General features: G+C 52.1%; 8 protein-coding genes across 8 annotated transcripts; 3 read left to right on the forward strand and 5 right to left on the reverse strand.

Annotated features, from left to right (window-relative positions):
* Positions 1 to 984: 984 nt before the first annotated feature.
* Positions 985 to 2,750, reverse strand: BO86DRAFT_102662 (ammonium transporter). The gene is made up of 3 exons (XM_025665870.1): positions 2,189 to 2,750; positions 1,303 to 2,138; positions 985 to 1,249 (listed from the first exon to the last, which is right to left on the reverse strand). Exons 1-3 carry the CDS (start codon positions 2,594 to 2,596, stop codon positions 1,141 to 1,143), a joined length of 1,353 nt encoding a protein of 450 aa, XP_025527112.1. The 5' UTR covers positions 2,597 to 2,750; the 3' UTR covers positions 985 to 1,140.
* BO86DRAFT_102661 (uncharacterized protein) lies at positions 2,751 to 3,728 on the reverse strand. Its single transcript, XM_025665869.1, has 3 exons — positions 3,629 to 3,728; positions 3,131 to 3,569; positions 2,751 to 3,073 (listed from the first exon to the last, which is right to left on the reverse strand). Exons 1-3 carry the CDS (start codon positions 3,634 to 3,636, stop codon positions 2,906 to 2,908), a joined length of 615 nt encoding a protein of 204 aa, XP_025527113.1. The 5' UTR covers positions 3,637 to 3,728; the 3' UTR covers positions 2,751 to 2,905.
* A 716-nt stretch (positions 3,729 to 4,444) lies between these two features.
* BO86DRAFT_102616 (translocon subunit SSS1) lies at positions 4,445 to 5,431 on the forward strand. Its single transcript, XM_025665868.1, has 3 exons — positions 4,445 to 4,746; positions 4,823 to 4,909; positions 4,995 to 5,431. Exons 1-3 carry the CDS (start codon positions 4,662 to 4,664, stop codon positions 5,033 to 5,035), a joined length of 213 nt encoding a protein of 70 aa, XP_025527114.1. The 5' UTR covers positions 4,445 to 4,661; the 3' UTR covers positions 5,036 to 5,431.
* BO86DRAFT_389695 (uncharacterized protein) lies at positions 4,995 to 5,666 on the reverse strand (the record flags this gene model as incomplete). The annotated part of the gene is made up of 1 exon (XM_025672203.1): positions 4,995 to 5,666. A coding segment is annotated over exon 1 (172 nt), but the record flags the coding sequence as incomplete, so codon positions are not given.
* Positions 5,667 to 5,735: 69 nt separating this feature from the next.
* BO86DRAFT_448584 (DUF3237 domain-containing protein) lies at positions 5,736 to 6,913 on the forward strand. Its single transcript, XM_025676657.1, has 3 exons — positions 5,736 to 6,214; positions 6,332 to 6,412; positions 6,607 to 6,913. The coding sequence occupies exons 1-3, from the start codon at positions 6,033 to 6,035 to the stop codon at positions 6,821 to 6,823; spliced, it is 480 nt and encodes a 159-aa protein (XP_025527116.1). The 5' UTR covers positions 5,736 to 6,032; the 3' UTR covers positions 6,824 to 6,913.
* A 54-nt stretch (positions 6,914 to 6,967) lies between these two features.
* On the reverse strand, positions 6,968 to 9,104 carry BO86DRAFT_363389 (Zn(II)2Cys6 transcription factor; the record flags this gene model as incomplete). Its single annotated transcript, XM_025669967.1, has 4 exons — positions 8,944 to 9,104; positions 7,818 to 8,871; positions 7,451 to 7,760; positions 6,968 to 7,402 (listed from the first exon to the last, which is right to left on the reverse strand). The coding sequence occupies exons 1-4, from the start codon at positions 8,975 to 8,977 to the stop codon at positions 6,968 to 6,970; spliced, it is 1,833 nt and encodes a 610-aa protein (XP_025527117.1). The 5' UTR covers positions 8,978 to 9,104.
* A 474-nt stretch (positions 9,105 to 9,578) lies between these two features.
* BO86DRAFT_400188 (M20 family metallopeptidase) lies at positions 9,579 to 11,016 on the reverse strand (the record flags this gene model as incomplete). The annotated part of the gene is made up of 5 exons (XM_025673691.1): positions 9,579 to 9,808; positions 9,858 to 9,985; positions 10,034 to 10,423; positions 10,475 to 10,857; positions 10,915 to 11,016. The coding sequence occupies 5 exons, from the start codon at positions 11,014 to 11,016 to the stop codon at positions 9,579 to 9,581; spliced, it is 1,233 nt and encodes a 410-aa protein (XP_025527118.1).
* Positions 11,017 to 12,159: 1,143 nt separating this feature from the next.
* On the forward strand, positions 12,160 to 14,098 carry BO86DRAFT_419472 (pantothenate transporter; the record flags this gene model as incomplete). Its single annotated transcript, XM_025675123.1, has 7 exons — positions 12,160 to 12,326; positions 12,378 to 12,471; positions 12,518 to 12,642; positions 12,700 to 12,858; positions 12,921 to 13,312; positions 13,353 to 13,783; positions 13,898 to 14,098. The coding sequence occupies 7 exons, from the start codon at positions 12,160 to 12,162 to the stop codon at positions 14,096 to 14,098; spliced, it is 1,569 nt and encodes a 522-aa protein (XP_025527119.1).
* Positions 14,099 to 14,115: the final 17 nt, after the last annotated feature.

The following is a 14,115-nucleotide window of genomic DNA, read 5'->3' on the forward strand; positions in this document are numbered from 1 at the left end:
TTTGTCAACAGTCTGTTCTTTGCATGGGCCAGGATGCGCCAATTCGCTGACACGGAGAACAGGCATCCATACATTGCGTGTCGACCAAAAGTGCAGTACATCCGTCCCTGGGACCATCCATCTACTGCTCAATTTGCAATGACGAAATCCTCCTTCGCTGGAACAAAAAGCCCGGGCTACTTAGTCTAGTACAAGGTTTGTAATCAAATAAGCTACTGCCACTACTCAGACAAACCATCTAGATCAAGACAAAATAATATAGTTGACGGATGTCTTGGCTAAGGGTATAATTCAAGCTATAGATAATCACAGAGCAGAATCCAGAGTACGTGATCTGAATACGTATGCGTGATTCTAGTCGATGATTCTGCTACATGCAACACAAAGGCAAAGCTCCAATTATGTCTAGTTCATGGGTCATGGGTTCAGCGACTCGAAAGAAAACAATTTTGGCTGACTCACACTTAGACCTTATCTATACCTGGGTCAATTTGCTGGCCTGCTTGTTAGCCCTTGGACAGGGTGGAATTTCCCTCCGGCCGACCGATCAAAGCTACTGTACTGCCTACAGATCTACTCAACGGGTCTAGATCTGAAGATGAAGCAAGGCTGTACAACTCGGCAGTCAACTCCGAATGGTAGCTTTCCATACACGAGCCCGTGGATCCGAGGTCCGAGTGTTTTCTTCTGGGTCGTACAGTCCGTACTTGTGGTTGAACTTTGTATCCGAGGGGAAGGTGGTTTAAGTTTCCGTGGTATAGAAGTGGCGAGTCGGAGAGCCGGGGATGGGCGAGATTGGAAGTGCGTTCTTTATTGCGGTCGAAGCTGATTTGCTTTTCCTGTTTGCTGCCTAGGGACTAAAGAGGGCATTTCTACGAAGAGGTTGGCTTCATTCTAAATTAAGGAATCCAATGTGTCCACGGTGATTGTGAAGCAGATTTTGCAGGGGGTCCGGGGTAAGTCTTTCGTAGAGTGCGCAACAAAGTATGGAACGTGTCGAATGCTGGAGTGTTGGTTGTTGTCAACTGAGTAACCATAGAGACCGCTCTTTTCACTTCTTAGCACAGCTTCAAGCCTTCAACAACAGCGAAGCAGTACCAGCAAAGAGCCAATCCATGCATAAGCCACCGGTATGTCCCTCTATATCTGGACTGAGCCTTGGAATGGATGGTATTCCTCCTCTCCAGCCCACTGAGCTTCATGCAACGACTCGTCCATCTGAGACTTGTCCAGGCCAGAAATCACCTCACTGTCCACATAAGTTAGCAATCATTCTCTCTCCCGGTACTCCTCAGAACATACTCATCTGTAGCCAAAACTTCCAACCCAGGCACACAATCAATCAATGCATAAAGCAGGTAACTGCCTCCAAAACTCCAGACAAAGCCGATAAGCGCCTCCACGACTTGGATACCAAGTTGTCTCCAATTCCCGTCAAACAGACACCCACCCGTGATCTCCGTGACACCGTCATACGCAGCCACCTTCTTTTGCGCAAAGAGGCCCGTGACTATGGTGCCCAGAAACCCACCAAGACAGTGCGTGGCGAAAGTATCGCCATTATCAACCCAGCGGTAGTGTTTCGCGCGTTTCGTAAACTTGATGCGCAAAGCTTGGTAGCCACAGACTGCGCCGAGAACACCAAATCCCATTGCGGTCGGCATGTCGATAAAACCGGCGCTTGGGGTGATGAGGACGAGTCCCGCGATCGCCCCGAGAAAGGTGCTGTCCAGACTCCATTTGCCAGTATGGTAGTACGTCAGACTAGCCCACGTGATGGCCCCCGAGGCAGCGCATAGGTTGGTCACACAGGCGGCCATGACGCTCTTGAAATTGAGAGCGAGGGTGGTGCCCGCGTCGAAGGCAAGCCAGGCGTTCCAGATGATAATGAGAGCGAGAAGCTGGCAAAGAGTATTGTGTGGGCGGTGAAGAGCGAGATGGTTTGGGGTGCGAAACGAGGAGCGTCGTGAGCGGAACAGAGGATAGGATAGATACACACTCAGAGCGGTGGCTGTGGCTCCGCTACAGATATGGACTGGCGTGCCCCCAGCGAAGTCGAGGGCGCCAAGGTTGGCGAGGAACCCTGTTTCGGACCAAACCATATGGGCAAGGGGTGCATAAATGAAGGTGCACCATAGCTATGCACTGTTAGCGGAGCGATCCGGAAGTACTAGGAAGGGTGGCTGACGAAGATGAAGGGGATTAAGGGAAGTAGACGCCCACGCTCGCAGGCACCACCGATCGCGATTGCACACACAGTGGCGCAGAAGATGAGCTGGAACTCCGAGAACAAAATCTCGGGGATGGAACCAACGGGATTAGCAAGGACTCCAATGTGAAAGGCCTTGCTGAGATCGCCAATGATGCTGTTTCCCTCGCTGTAGGCGAGAGAGTACCCAATCATCCACCATTGAATGGTACAGACAGCGACCGCCAACAAACCAGGGTAAAATGATGCGAGGCTGTTGAAGCGTGTCGAATAGCCCGAGTAGGCAAGACCGACAGCAGGAATGATAAGCCAGCAAAAGACGGAACAGACAAGGATGAAAAGAGTATCAATCTTGGAGCAGCTCTCCCAGGCTGCCTGGACCGACATGGCGCTTGGTTGTATAGCGGTGATCGACACAGCATGCTGAAAAGTGCTAGGTCGCGAGCTGGGGCTTTATAGCTCTCTTGAAAGGGAGAACAATGAGTTATGCACGAGTGACGAATCATACATGCATGGCTTATCAGTTGGCACGACTTGAACAAAAATGTTCCACAAGATCAAGCTCACTTATGAGCTGTGACAATCGATAAGATAAGTGCATGAAAGAGGGGTTGCCAAGACAACATGCATGGGATGAATGGCCGATGCCTTGCAGGAAAGTGCTGGGCGACTAGCGCGGCCGTGATTATGCATCCGCTAGGTACTGTACAGTGCAAAAGCAAACGAGAGTTGGTGTGAGCTTGCTCCCTTTGACCAGCGCCTTCGAAGACCCCAATTCTGGCCCATTCGATCTGCTTGAGACAATGACGACAAAACTTGGGAGATCAGCGAGCACCAGCTACTTCCACTGGTATCTAGCAGCAGCTATAGTTATTTTCCAATCAGAAGATGGAGCGTGTATGAGAACAGCGAATAGCCTACCTCGGCGAGTCCTAGCAAAGAGGCGGAGATGAGAGTTCCAGTCCTACACTGCCGCTCTAAGCTGGACTTGAGTGACTTCAGGACCTTTGCTCGCAAGCCGGAAAGCGTAGACCACGCGTGATGTTTCAGGCGAGATTTTGATTTGACCGAACTAGCACTTTGAGCTAGATAGGCTTTACCCACGAGGGGTACAGCCCTGCGCACTAATTCATCGTCGCGGAAGAGGTCCCCAATGGCTTCGAATGAGAAAATCCGGATGAATGGCGAAGTGGCAGAGCCCACGAGGTCGAAAAAGAAACTGGCGTATGACAACTCACTTGTAGGCCGGTAAGCACCTAGGGCGCTGGATATTAGGCGGTGCTGATAGGAAACGATGAAGTTGGAGGTAGGCGTGGAGAAGGCACAGTTGAGGGCTCGCTTCGTGCAGATTGAGCAAGGTCTGCCATAGATTATGAGTACTTTGTATGATTTCACACGGCGCAGTGGAGTATAGTTTACCTTTGCATGCTCACGTCGACAATGAACGCAGCGACGCCGCTTGAGACGTGGGTCTTTCTATCCAGATGGCATTCTGAATGAAAGTGTCAGAGAGAAGTTACTACAGCAGAAAACAACCCTGGTGGTCATATAGGGACTGAGCATGATCGAAAGACTAGTTTGCTCAGTTGGAAGCTTCGTGGGCTCAGTGATATGGACCGGTTTCTGGTGCCTGATAATTATGGACTGAGTGGGCCCGACGGAGACAGCACCCACAGCTGGGGTAGGGGTTCTGAATCATCCATACCCGAACAGGTAATAATGTTACGGTTAGTGCACATACTATCCAAGTCTCAGTTGAGTCTCTTGCCCGTGATGAAGTTGCTCATTATCAGTCAGAAGGCATTAGTATATCTTTTTCATTGTAGATTGTGTTCTCACCGATGATAATTAGAAATTCTATATTGGATAAATGGACGTCATAATGCGGCGATGGGCTTAGTTTTAGAGCCTCTCGAAATGTACAGGCTTCTTGATCCTGCTTGATTCGAGGCCTGCTACGTAGAAGACGATTATCGCAAAGACTAGCCAGAAAGAGGAAAGAAAATGCGAGGGATGGTACCAGGATATGTCGCGACTTAGCACTGATGCCGCCAAGGCACATGTCATAGTTCTTCTGATAAGCGAGACCATCGATCAGGCAACTTTTTAATCGTGACCTGAAGTGTTTTCTTTCGACTAAAGCATTGTATGAATAACAAGGTCAGCAGGTGTTGAGATACGCCACAATCTCACTAGCCACATAAAGCACCGTCCATGAATCTCATCAGCCACAAATGCCAAGCCCATCATCTCAATCAGGTGATACGTGGCCATCATCTCGGTGCAACTATAATCCGGCTCCTGAACCGGGGCAATTCCTCCGACTAGTCCGCATCCCCGAAGAGCACAGCTGGCCCATTCGCGTTCCACCCCATCCAACATTCTGTCCTCAATCCACCCTTTCCACTCATTGCACCACCACCACCCAAATCATCCTCCTTACACAGTCACCATGTCCGACCAGGTCCAAGAAATTCTCAACGTGCCCCGCGAGTTCCTCCGCGAGGGTATGCAATTTGTCAACCGCAGCCAGAAGCGTGAGTCTCCTGCTCCCTCGTGACCTCTCGTCTCCGTGACTCTTTCTGGAAAGCATTTGGCTAATGCGCAACACAGCCGACAAACGCGAATTCATCAAGATCAGCCAGGCTGTTGGCACTGGTTTCCTTATCATGGGCTTCATTGGATACATCGTCAAGCTGAGTATGTGCCGCCTTTCGAGTGTTGCGGTCTCTTGTCGGACATTGTCAGCACCAAAGCCGGCAGCATAGCTAATAAACTAATGTAGTCCACATCCCCGTCAACAACGTCCTCGTCGGTGGCGCCTAAGCGATTATATTCCTTGAGGATTGGTTGCTGAGTGATTATTCTGATCGCTTCCCTAGCGGCATGGGACCCGACCTGCGGACTCGAACTTCGAACGATCGGCTCGGGCTCACGGCTTCTCCTGGGGAATAGCAACTGGTGGTGGGAACAGAAAGTGGAAGGTTGGAAACGGGTCATCTTATCGTATTATACCTCACCGCGCGAGTCTTGGACTTTACAACAAGCGTCTTGATGTCTTTTCTATCGCCGGGCCGGGGGACGCTGCCTGGACCGAAGGGTCGCGCGGCAGCTTTCTCCGCGGGTGGAAAAAGGAAGCCGGTCGGTTTTCGAGGGATCGGGCTGACCGGCATATGTGCATAATCAATCTGGGTAGGCGTTTATGGGGTGCTCTAATGAGAACTTGGTCTTTCTATATGTTTATGCTCGCTTCAGACCTGCGAGTATTCTTCAGGGGGGAGGTGTGCTCCAATGTGCAGTGCAATCCCTCAGTCATAGATTCTCGCCGACAAGGACTTCATAATGAATTGTTCTAGTCTCCTACTGGAACGATTCAATCCCCAAACCACTGCAGAGCTACCGCAACACCAAATGAAACCACCCCCGGTGATAAGTCATACAAGATGATGTCACCACTTCCACAAACCCATTTCCTGACTCATACCAACGAAGTAGACACCGACAACAAACTCACAGTAAAAAAACCCTGGACCCAACAGCGTACTCGAACAAAGTCATCATCCCACCTTTTATATCCGAACACCCACACTACAAGAGCCTAGGCAAACCAGTGGATCCCCCTCCCCCTCGCCCAACTGCCGACATCCGAACCCATGCTTGACTTCATCAAGAAGCACCAACGGACTCCACACCAGCCCCGAACCACGTAGTACTCTTGTCTCTTCAATCCCAGGAACATAAATCCGCCCTCCCGCCCTCGTTCCCTTCCCCTTCCGCATATTGTCCCCTACAAAGATACTTGCAACAACGCAACGGCCAAAAAATGGACCCCATCTCTCCACCCCCGCAACTCACCCACCTCTTCACCCTGCGCTGCGCCGTCGACCCCCCGATGGAGATCGGCCCCGGCCCTTACGGCCGTCGCCGCTGCGTCCCCATCAAATCCGGCACCGTGCGCGGGAATTTCCTCAATGGGGAGGTCGTCCCCGGCGGGGCGGATTTCATGTATGCTTTTTGCCATGCCCTTCTCCCTGCCCAAATATCTGTTTTGCTCCACAGAACTGTCTGGTGTTAGTGAGTTTAGTGGGTTATGGGAAACTGACTGCGGCCAAAAAAACAAAGGCTCGTCGAGGAGAATCAAACCACGCATGTGAATACCAACTACGTGATTAAGAGTGATGACGGGGCGTTTATTTATATTCGGTATGTTTGTTTCATAGTTTTCGGGATATCACCGGGGCCCCCAAGGGGAGGATGTGCGAGAGGGCTGTTGGGGGAATAGAGGGCTGGAACTGCTTGAGGATAGCTGGGGGAGGTTTGGATGGAAAAGCTGATGATGATGATGATGATGATGATGATGATGATGATGATGATGATGATGCTGACTTGGATTATAGGACGGAGGGAACCCGCTCCGGTCCTCCGCAAGTCCTGAAAGCTCTCATGGAAGGCGACGATCAGGTTGACCCCGACCAGTACTGGTTTCATTTGCATATCAAGCTGGAGACGGGTCACGAGCGGTACCGTTGGATGAATAATAGGGTCATTGTGGGGAGGGCGACGCGCGCGAAGGGGGAGGTTGCGTACGACGCATATTTTCTGGAGAACAACTAGTTGAATCACGTTGCATTAGCAGGCTCGGAGCCTGAGCTTGGAAGGTCTTGCACATGATTTATGTGGAATGAAATAGATGATTTTGAAGAGATAAGATTTACGGTTTAGTTATTACAATGAGTAAAGTATATCACAAAATAAGAACTAGGCGTGGAGATTGCGCAGCAATTCCCCCAAATCGATCACCTCCGCGGGACTCGCTTCCTGGCGAGCCAACACCTCTTCTGCGATCTGGTTGACCCAGAGATACTCTGAGTGGAATCCGCGCAATTCTATCAAGCGCTGGCGCAGCCAGTCACGCTGAAGCGGATCGTCGGTCTCGATTAATGCCATCAACAGGGGCCAGTGTAATCGACGTAGGAGGCGTGGGTCCACGGCGAATTGCTTGTGTGTGTTTTCGAGAATCCCCGTTAGAGCCTGGCGGTGGAGTACAGTCGGGGCCTGACTGGGGCTAAGCAGACGGCGGTGAAAGAGAATGAGCGCGTAAAAGTTGCTAACAGCCATATAGATCGTGTTTAGAGTGCGGCGGGTGGAGCCGGCCCCGGAGATTTTGGCAGTGACGAGAAGGTCGGAGAAACGCTATCTGGCTTTAGAAAAGAAGCAAGGCAGAGACAGTGGGAGACTTACATCACGCACAGAGAGAATCTCTGTGTATAACGTATCCGGAGTGTATGCCGAGTCTGCAGGATCGCCTAGACATTTCCAGGCCTTGTGCCATAGTATGAAGCCAGTATGGATCAGCTCTAAGCCCCGGTAATTTTCCATATCATCGGCTATTTCCTGGTCGGGGTACTGCGTGCCCCAAAAGCAACGACTCCAAAGACGTGCGCTTCGGTGAAGTTGGTCTGGGTGCAAAGCTGGTTTGTTGGAGTTGAGGACGTAATCAGTCAGTGAATCGTTGGTTGTCGCGAGAACGCGCCGGTTGATGTCGACATATCTGGGAGGAACTTAGAATTAGCGGAGAGTATGAGTACCCAAATAGAAAAGAACTTACAGGATCCAAAGAAGGAATTGTTCAGGAATAAATGACACACGAGGAGATACATCCCCAACTGGGCGATCTGCATCCATTGACAGCATCACCTCGTCGAAGTTCTTGGACTCAAACAGTTCTGGGTGTGTTTCGAGCAGGGATCGTACTCCTTGAAGATGCAGCTGTAGATGACGCAGACAATGCCCGAATTGCCATTCGTAGGCGACCATGAGAAACATCGTCGCGAAGATCATTTCCATCTCAGCAAGTGAAACTTGAGGTTTGGGAGTCTCCAGCATTTGCCGAAACTCCTTTACGGCCATGCCATAGTGGAAGCGGCCGTGGTCTTCCGCCGTGGGGCGTCCTGGAGAGCGCACCACCAGACCATTACGGTACATGTCACTCGCAGATAGCGCCAGTATCATGCGCATAATCACTCTGCTGACGCGCGCAGGCCCCTGGTAGAGGTAGCAGAAGCTGCTCCACTGCCAGTTCTTCATATAGTAGAAGACGACGGAAGAGGAGGGGAAATACTGAAAGTATTTCCGATCATGTTCGGTAAGCACCAACGCGTTCGAGCAGGGAAAATCAGTCCCCGACAATGAAGGATAGAGGGGGGGTGTCTGAGTATAAGCCGGGTGATATACCGGCCAGCTCGTGGGGAGGAAGCCGTCCGGGGAAGCCGGGGAGAAATCCGGGGCACATCCGGGGGCCGGGGGCCACAAAGAGGCCAGGGTGTTGGCATAGTGGGCATCAAGGATGCCAACTGTTGCCCCGATAGGAGTAACAGGCGCAGTGGTTGACGCAGTAATTAGCGTGGGAGAGCTAGGGGTTATCGCAGTAGTCGTAGGAGCGACAGCAGCGGTGGTTGCGGTGGTGATCGGATCGCTGCGGGTGGTTGGCGGCGGCGGCGGCCACCGGGGCTGCAGATGACGGACGGGCGCATTCTCCCCGGTCTTCCCTCCTCGTTTGACAGGAATCCCCCACTCGCAAGTAAGACGCAAATTAAAGCATCGCTTGCACACCGGACGCTCCTCACCACATTTCACTTTGCGACGGCGGCAGGTGCTGCAGCCTGTGAAGCGAGGTCATTTGTTAGTTCGTTCGGTTAGCACTTAGCAGGGAAGAGTCGGCAGATGCCGCATACCATTCTTCGAGCGAGGCGCGTTCCGACCCGACATGGAATGGCACAAAAGGTCCACTCAGTGATGAGATGAACCGATCAACCGGTAGGCATCAGTTAGATCGGGGGTGGTTTAAAGAAGCCCAGAAGAGCAGATCGGAAACGATGAGCTTGTTCTTGTTAATTTTTCCGATCGGTTAAGGCGCAAGAGAGAAAGTCAGTCCGGAATGCCAGGAAAAAATTGAAGAAGAAGCGAAACCGGGGAAGGAGGCTTAGTCAGCGGTGTACCCTTTCCTCGACTCGAGCAGGAAAGAGAAGGCTGGAAAAGGAAAGCATGAGGTAAGTGGAGTTGTACTATTTTCTTGGTCGGAGGGGGCTGCTGAAGAATTGGTTCCATGGGAGAATCATCTCCATTCTCCAGTATTCTCTCCCCACAACCAGCTCCCGCTGTCTATACTTGTCAGTCCTATAACTATACCATTAACTAGACTATAGCCTTGCGGGTGTTTCAGTTGACTCGCTAGCCTCCCTGTCAATGACGATCGATGACTCTATCGACCTTTACAGTGCATTAGCACCAACATCAAGTGATACCTTTGTTCTTCTTGTCTCTACTATTACTACGGAGTACTCCGTACCCCTGTTGTTATTGCCACCAACTACTCCTCCACAGCCTGCCGCCACTGTTGCTGCGCCACTGCAAATAGCTCGTCGTCTGTCAACATATCCCACCCGATCAGTGCCAGCGACTTCCCCACAATCACAGCCTCTTCGTGAGCCGTATCCGTCCCTGCCGCAGCGGCAAAGCTGGGATGGTGAGGAAAGGAGCCTGGTTCATCGGTAATCCCGAACATCGTGTGAAGTGTTGGCACAAGATAACTGACATTTCCTGCATTCTGGTCAGCATCAGATGTTGCATTTGAGCATTCGCGACCAACCAATATCCGATGACCCTGTTAAGACCTTCTCATGCTGCGCCAGTACATTTCGTTCATAACGGCCCATGTGCGCTTGGTATCGGTCGCATAAGGTGTCGTTGATCTTGATATCCGTGTAGAGCTCATTCCTACCACTGTCAACATGTTTTCAATCCCTAGGAAAGAGATAGCCTTACTCCAAGATCTCTACTTCACAACCAGTAGCCATTGCCCCGGCCTCGATGCAGTTCCGCACCTTGCCCATCAAAACATTCAACCCTTTCAAGGTCGGACTGCGCACCTGCCAGTAAGCTCTGGTCAAAGCCGGTATCACATTCGCCACCTTAGGTGTGTCCAAAAAGGCAACATGGACCCGCTCGTCTGGGTACATCTGTTGGCGTAGAACAGCCACATTGTTGTACGAAGCCACCAAAGCATCTAATGCGTTGACTCCCTCCCAGGGATTACCTCCTGCATGGGCACTCTTGCCTCGGAAGGTGCAATGAATCTCCTTGCGCGCGTTCATCCGAACACCTCCGACACCATCTGCCACCACACCGGGGAAGAGTTCCCGAGGACCTGCATGACTAGATGGGTCAGTTGGGTCAAGCTGTCAAGGAACAAAGGGAGAACCGTACGCCATCAAAGACACATCCACGGCTTTATAGGCTCCAGCGTCAATCAGTTTGGCCTTTCCTCCGCCATTCTCCTCTGCTGGAGTACCCAACAATTGTGTCCGTCCCGGTAGACCATACTGCTTCAACACGGCGGACAGGGCAAGAAATGATGCAACACTGCTAGTAGTGATGAGGTTGTGGCCGCAGGCATGGCCAATACCCGGCAAAGCATCATACTCGGCATTGAAATTGATCAGCCGCCCTCCAGACCCGCTGATCGCCTCAAACGAGGTATCTAGTCCATATGCGTGGCGAGTTACGGTGAAACCTTGCTTCTCAAGGAAGTCGCAGATTACATCGTGCGCACGATGCTCTTCGTACGCTGTCTCTGGATTGGACCAGATCTGTGAAGGTATAAGTACAAGAGGACAATGACAATATGGAGCCATGCCCGTACGTACCGTGCGATTGAGCTCACGAAGAGGGCCTTGCAAAGATGCTAGTGTAGTATCGACCGTTGTCTTCACTTCCTCTGCTGTTGGTAATGATTGCAGGATAGCCATTTCGAATGTTTGGGTGGTGTTTTGGTGTCTTCGTTGCACCCCGGATGCTGAAAACGGCAGTTCATATATCCTATTTGCTGTCTGCGCCATTCTTACTACGCCAACCCCTCAATCTTACAAACCGCAATCAATCAATCAATCAATCAATGCAATCCGGCCGTAGCCTCGGTTGATACTACTAAGCCCCGCGCATTGCGATGATACTTGAGATAATTTATCGTGATAAGATTGGCTGGGTGTCATCATCCGGAAAGTCTGACGTCGGCTGTCTCGCTTCCACCCCGCATTTTCGGGAAACTCAAGGTTTCCCGCTATCGGGGTTTGTTCTTGATCAAAGAGATAGTCTTGAGCGATTGACAAATGATTGCGCTATCAATATCATGACCAGGGTCTAGATATGCAGGATAAGCCGCATGGCGTATGCCTACCCAATCGAGTCTATCAGGTGGCCTCGGCAGATAACAGTAGCCGAGTGGAGCCCGGGCGGGGATGATAGACAGGTTTGCGAACCAGAAGGTTGGTGTGCCACGCGCCCTGTCCTTCATTTCTCCGCATGAGATCGGGGACGGTGGACAGTGTGGACTGTGGAGGGGGCGGTGGAAGCAGGTTGGAAAGGAAATGCAGTTCCTTTCGCGCTAAATGGCACCGAGTAATCTATTGAGTGGAGACTCGTTGCTCCAGGATTACCCGCGGATTGGTACACTTGCCGAGCCACTCCCGGCAATTGGTCCAACTGCCGACCGAGCCCTAATGGCTGTCCCAGAACGCAGCCGAATTCGGCGCCGGGCCTTGGGGGTGTGCCTGCTCGACCCACGAGTTTTCCCCGTCGTTCCCTGACTGGATCTGAAAGCGACTGACGATCGAGCCCACAAGAGGCCAGCTGGAGAGAGGGGTCTGAGCTATAGATGATGCTATCTGAACAGCAGCAATGTTGATCCCGTGCCAAAGGGGTGACTTTACGAGGACGTAGCTGACATCTACTGCGGAAGAGATTTCTCTATCTAGCGCAGATTAACTTTATGGTGGCGGCGTAAGTATCACGATGGCATGCGGAGTATATAAGTCTGGGCGAGAGACGCCCCCTGTCAGCATGCCGTGGTTCTTGTGGCCATCCCCATTTCACTTCCCACAGACTGTGACGCCATGGAGAAAAAGCCTACAAGCCAACCTCAGGAAGAAACCCTGGGGTTGGAAGGGGTGAAATTGAAGGAAGACAAAATGCTGCCTCGCGATGTCGACCTAGGACAAATGTTGGAGTTCGAGGCTACGCCGCAGCAGGAGCGACAGGTTCTGCGCAAGCTGGATCTTGTGTAGGTTGTTGCTATGGCACTCGAAATAGCACATTCATTAACAAGAATCAGGCTTATACCGCTGATGGGTGTCTGTTACATGATGCAGTATATGGACAAGCTTGCTTTAAGCCAGGCCACGCTTTTCAACCTTCGACAAGACCTGGTATGTCCGCCCTTTTGCTGTGAGTGACCCGTACTAATCCGTACAGCATCTCGAAGGCACGGAATATACGTGGACGTCCGCCGTCTTCTATTTCGGATACTTCGCCTGGAGTTGGCCCAGTTCCTACCTCATCGTACGCTTACCGATTGCCAAGTACATCAGCGTCTCAGTGTCCGTCGCACTCCTTCCTCCGATCTACTTCACAACGCTTTTCTGACAACTCGCTAGACTCCTCTGGGGTGGTGTCCTGATGTGCCATGCGGCCGTGAAGAACTTCGGAGGGTTGATGGCCGCTCGGTTCTTCCTTGGTGTAGGCGAAGCAGCCATTGCACCAGGCTTCTCGCTCATCACAGGCATGTTCTACCGGCGTGATGAACAGCCCGCTCGGTATGAACAACCCAAAGTCATATAGCACGATGTTCTAGAGACTGATATATCATCGATACTAGGCAATCTGCCTGGTTCCTGGGCAATTGCATTGCCACGGTCATCGGCGGCGTCGTCGCCTACGGCATCGGCAACATCAAAGTCCACTCCATCGCCAGCTGGCAGCTCCTCTTCCTCGTCCTCGGCGCCATCACCGCCTTCATCTCCTTCTTCCTCATCGTTCTGCTGCCTGACTCCCCCAAGAAAGCCATCTTCCTCACCAAGCCGCAACGCATCATCGCTGTGCACCGGACCCTCACGAACAAAACCGGTGTCGCTGATGAGGGCTCCTTCCAATGGCACCAAGCATGGCTAGCGATCCGCGATCCGCAGACCTGGTTCCTGGTGCTGTATACCTTTTGCGTCAACCTCTGCAACGGCGGTGTCACCAGTGTATGTGCATCCCTCCCCTCTCGTCTTTCTTCCAGCCCTATCCAAAAAGAACCTCCTGCAAGCTAACACCAGCACCGCACGACAGTTCTCCTCGATCATCATCAACGGCTTTGGCTTCTCCCAGATCCGCTCCCTCCTGATGCAGATGCCGCTGGGTGCCGCACAGATTGTCTTCCTGTGCCTGACCGCCACCGTGGCCACCTTCGTCCCCAACACGCGGATCCTGATGATGATCCTGAACACGGTCACCTCGCTGGTCGGCATGATCCTCGTCTGGCGCCTCGACGAATCGAACCAGGTGGGCCGCCTCGTGGGCCTGTCCCTGGGCGCCGTCTTCGCCGTCAACATCCCGCTCTCGCTGAGCATCATCAGCTCCAACGTCGCCGGGTTCACGAAGCGGAGCACCACGAGCGCGCTGCTGTTCATCGCCTACTGTGTCGGCAACATCGTCGGGCCGCAGTTCTTCCTCTCATCGGAGGAGCCTCATTATCCGGTACGTTTACGCCCACTACACCTTTTCTCATGAACAATCCTGTTCTCGGGTTTTCTTTCTTTTCTCTTTTTCTTTTTTTTCTTTTGTGGTGAGAAATGCTAACTCATCAAATAGACCGGCATGAAAGCCGCCATCTCGGGGCTGGCCTTTGGGGCCTTCTTCCTCATCTGCCTGCTGGTGTATTACGTCTTTGAGAATCAGCGACGCGATCGCGCGTACGGGCCCCCGGTCCAGATGACGGAGGCGGAGGAGTTGGCGCTGGGGCTGTCCAGCCGGACGGATTTGGAGATGGAGGATTTCCGATACGTTCTGTGAAAAGCCTCATCACTGGA

This window comes from Aspergillus japonicus, assembly GCF_003184785.1.
Source record: "Aspergillus japonicus CBS 114.51 unplaced genomic scaffold BO86scaffold_28, whole genome shotgun sequence".
NCBI classification, from domain to species: Eukaryota; Fungi; Ascomycota; class Eurotiomycetes; order Eurotiales; family Aspergillaceae; genus Aspergillus; species Aspergillus japonicus.

Bases quoted from the DNA above. Each gene is read 5' to 3' on its own strand.
- BO86DRAFT_102616 (XM_025665868.1), top strand. From the start codon at position 4,662: ATGTCCGACCAGGTCCAAGAAATTCTCAACGTGCCCCGCGAGTTCCTC. The intron at 4,747-4,822 runs GTGAGTCTCCTG...TGCGCAACACAG, and splicing joins TGTCAACCGCAGCCAGAAGC to CCGACAAACGCGAATTCATC. The intron at 4,910-4,994 runs GTATGTGCCGCC...AAACTAATGTAG, and splicing joins TGGATACATCGTCAAGCTGA to TCCACATCCCCGTCAACAAC.
- BO86DRAFT_102661 (XM_025665869.1), bottom strand. The intron at 3,074-3,130 runs GTAGGCTATTCG...AAATAACTATAG, and splicing joins CTTTGCTAGGACTCGCCGAG to CTGCTGCTAGATACCAGTGG.
- BO86DRAFT_102662 (XM_025665870.1), bottom strand. From the start codon at position 2,596: ATGTCGGTCCAGGCAGCCTGGGAGAGCTGCTCCAAGATTGATACTCTT. The intron at 2,139-2,188 runs GTCAGCCACCCT...AACAGTGCATAG, and splicing joins CCTTAATCCCCTTCATCTTC to CTATGGTGCACCTTCATTTA. The intron at 1,250-1,302 runs GTATGTTCTGAG...TTATGTGGACAG, and splicing joins GAAGTTTTGGCTACAGATGA to TGAGGTGATTTCTGGCCTGG.
- BO86DRAFT_448584 (XM_025676657.1), top strand. From the start codon at position 6,033: ATGGACCCCATCTCTCCACCCCCGCAACTCACCCACCTCTTCACCCTG. The intron at 6,215-6,331 runs GTATGCTTTTTG...AAAAAAACAAAG, and splicing joins CCCGGCGGGGCGGATTTCAT to GCTCGTCGAGGAGAATCAAA. The intron at 6,413-6,606 runs GTATGTTTGTTT...CTTGGATTATAG, and splicing joins GGGGCGTTTATTTATATTCG to GACGGAGGGAACCCGCTCCG.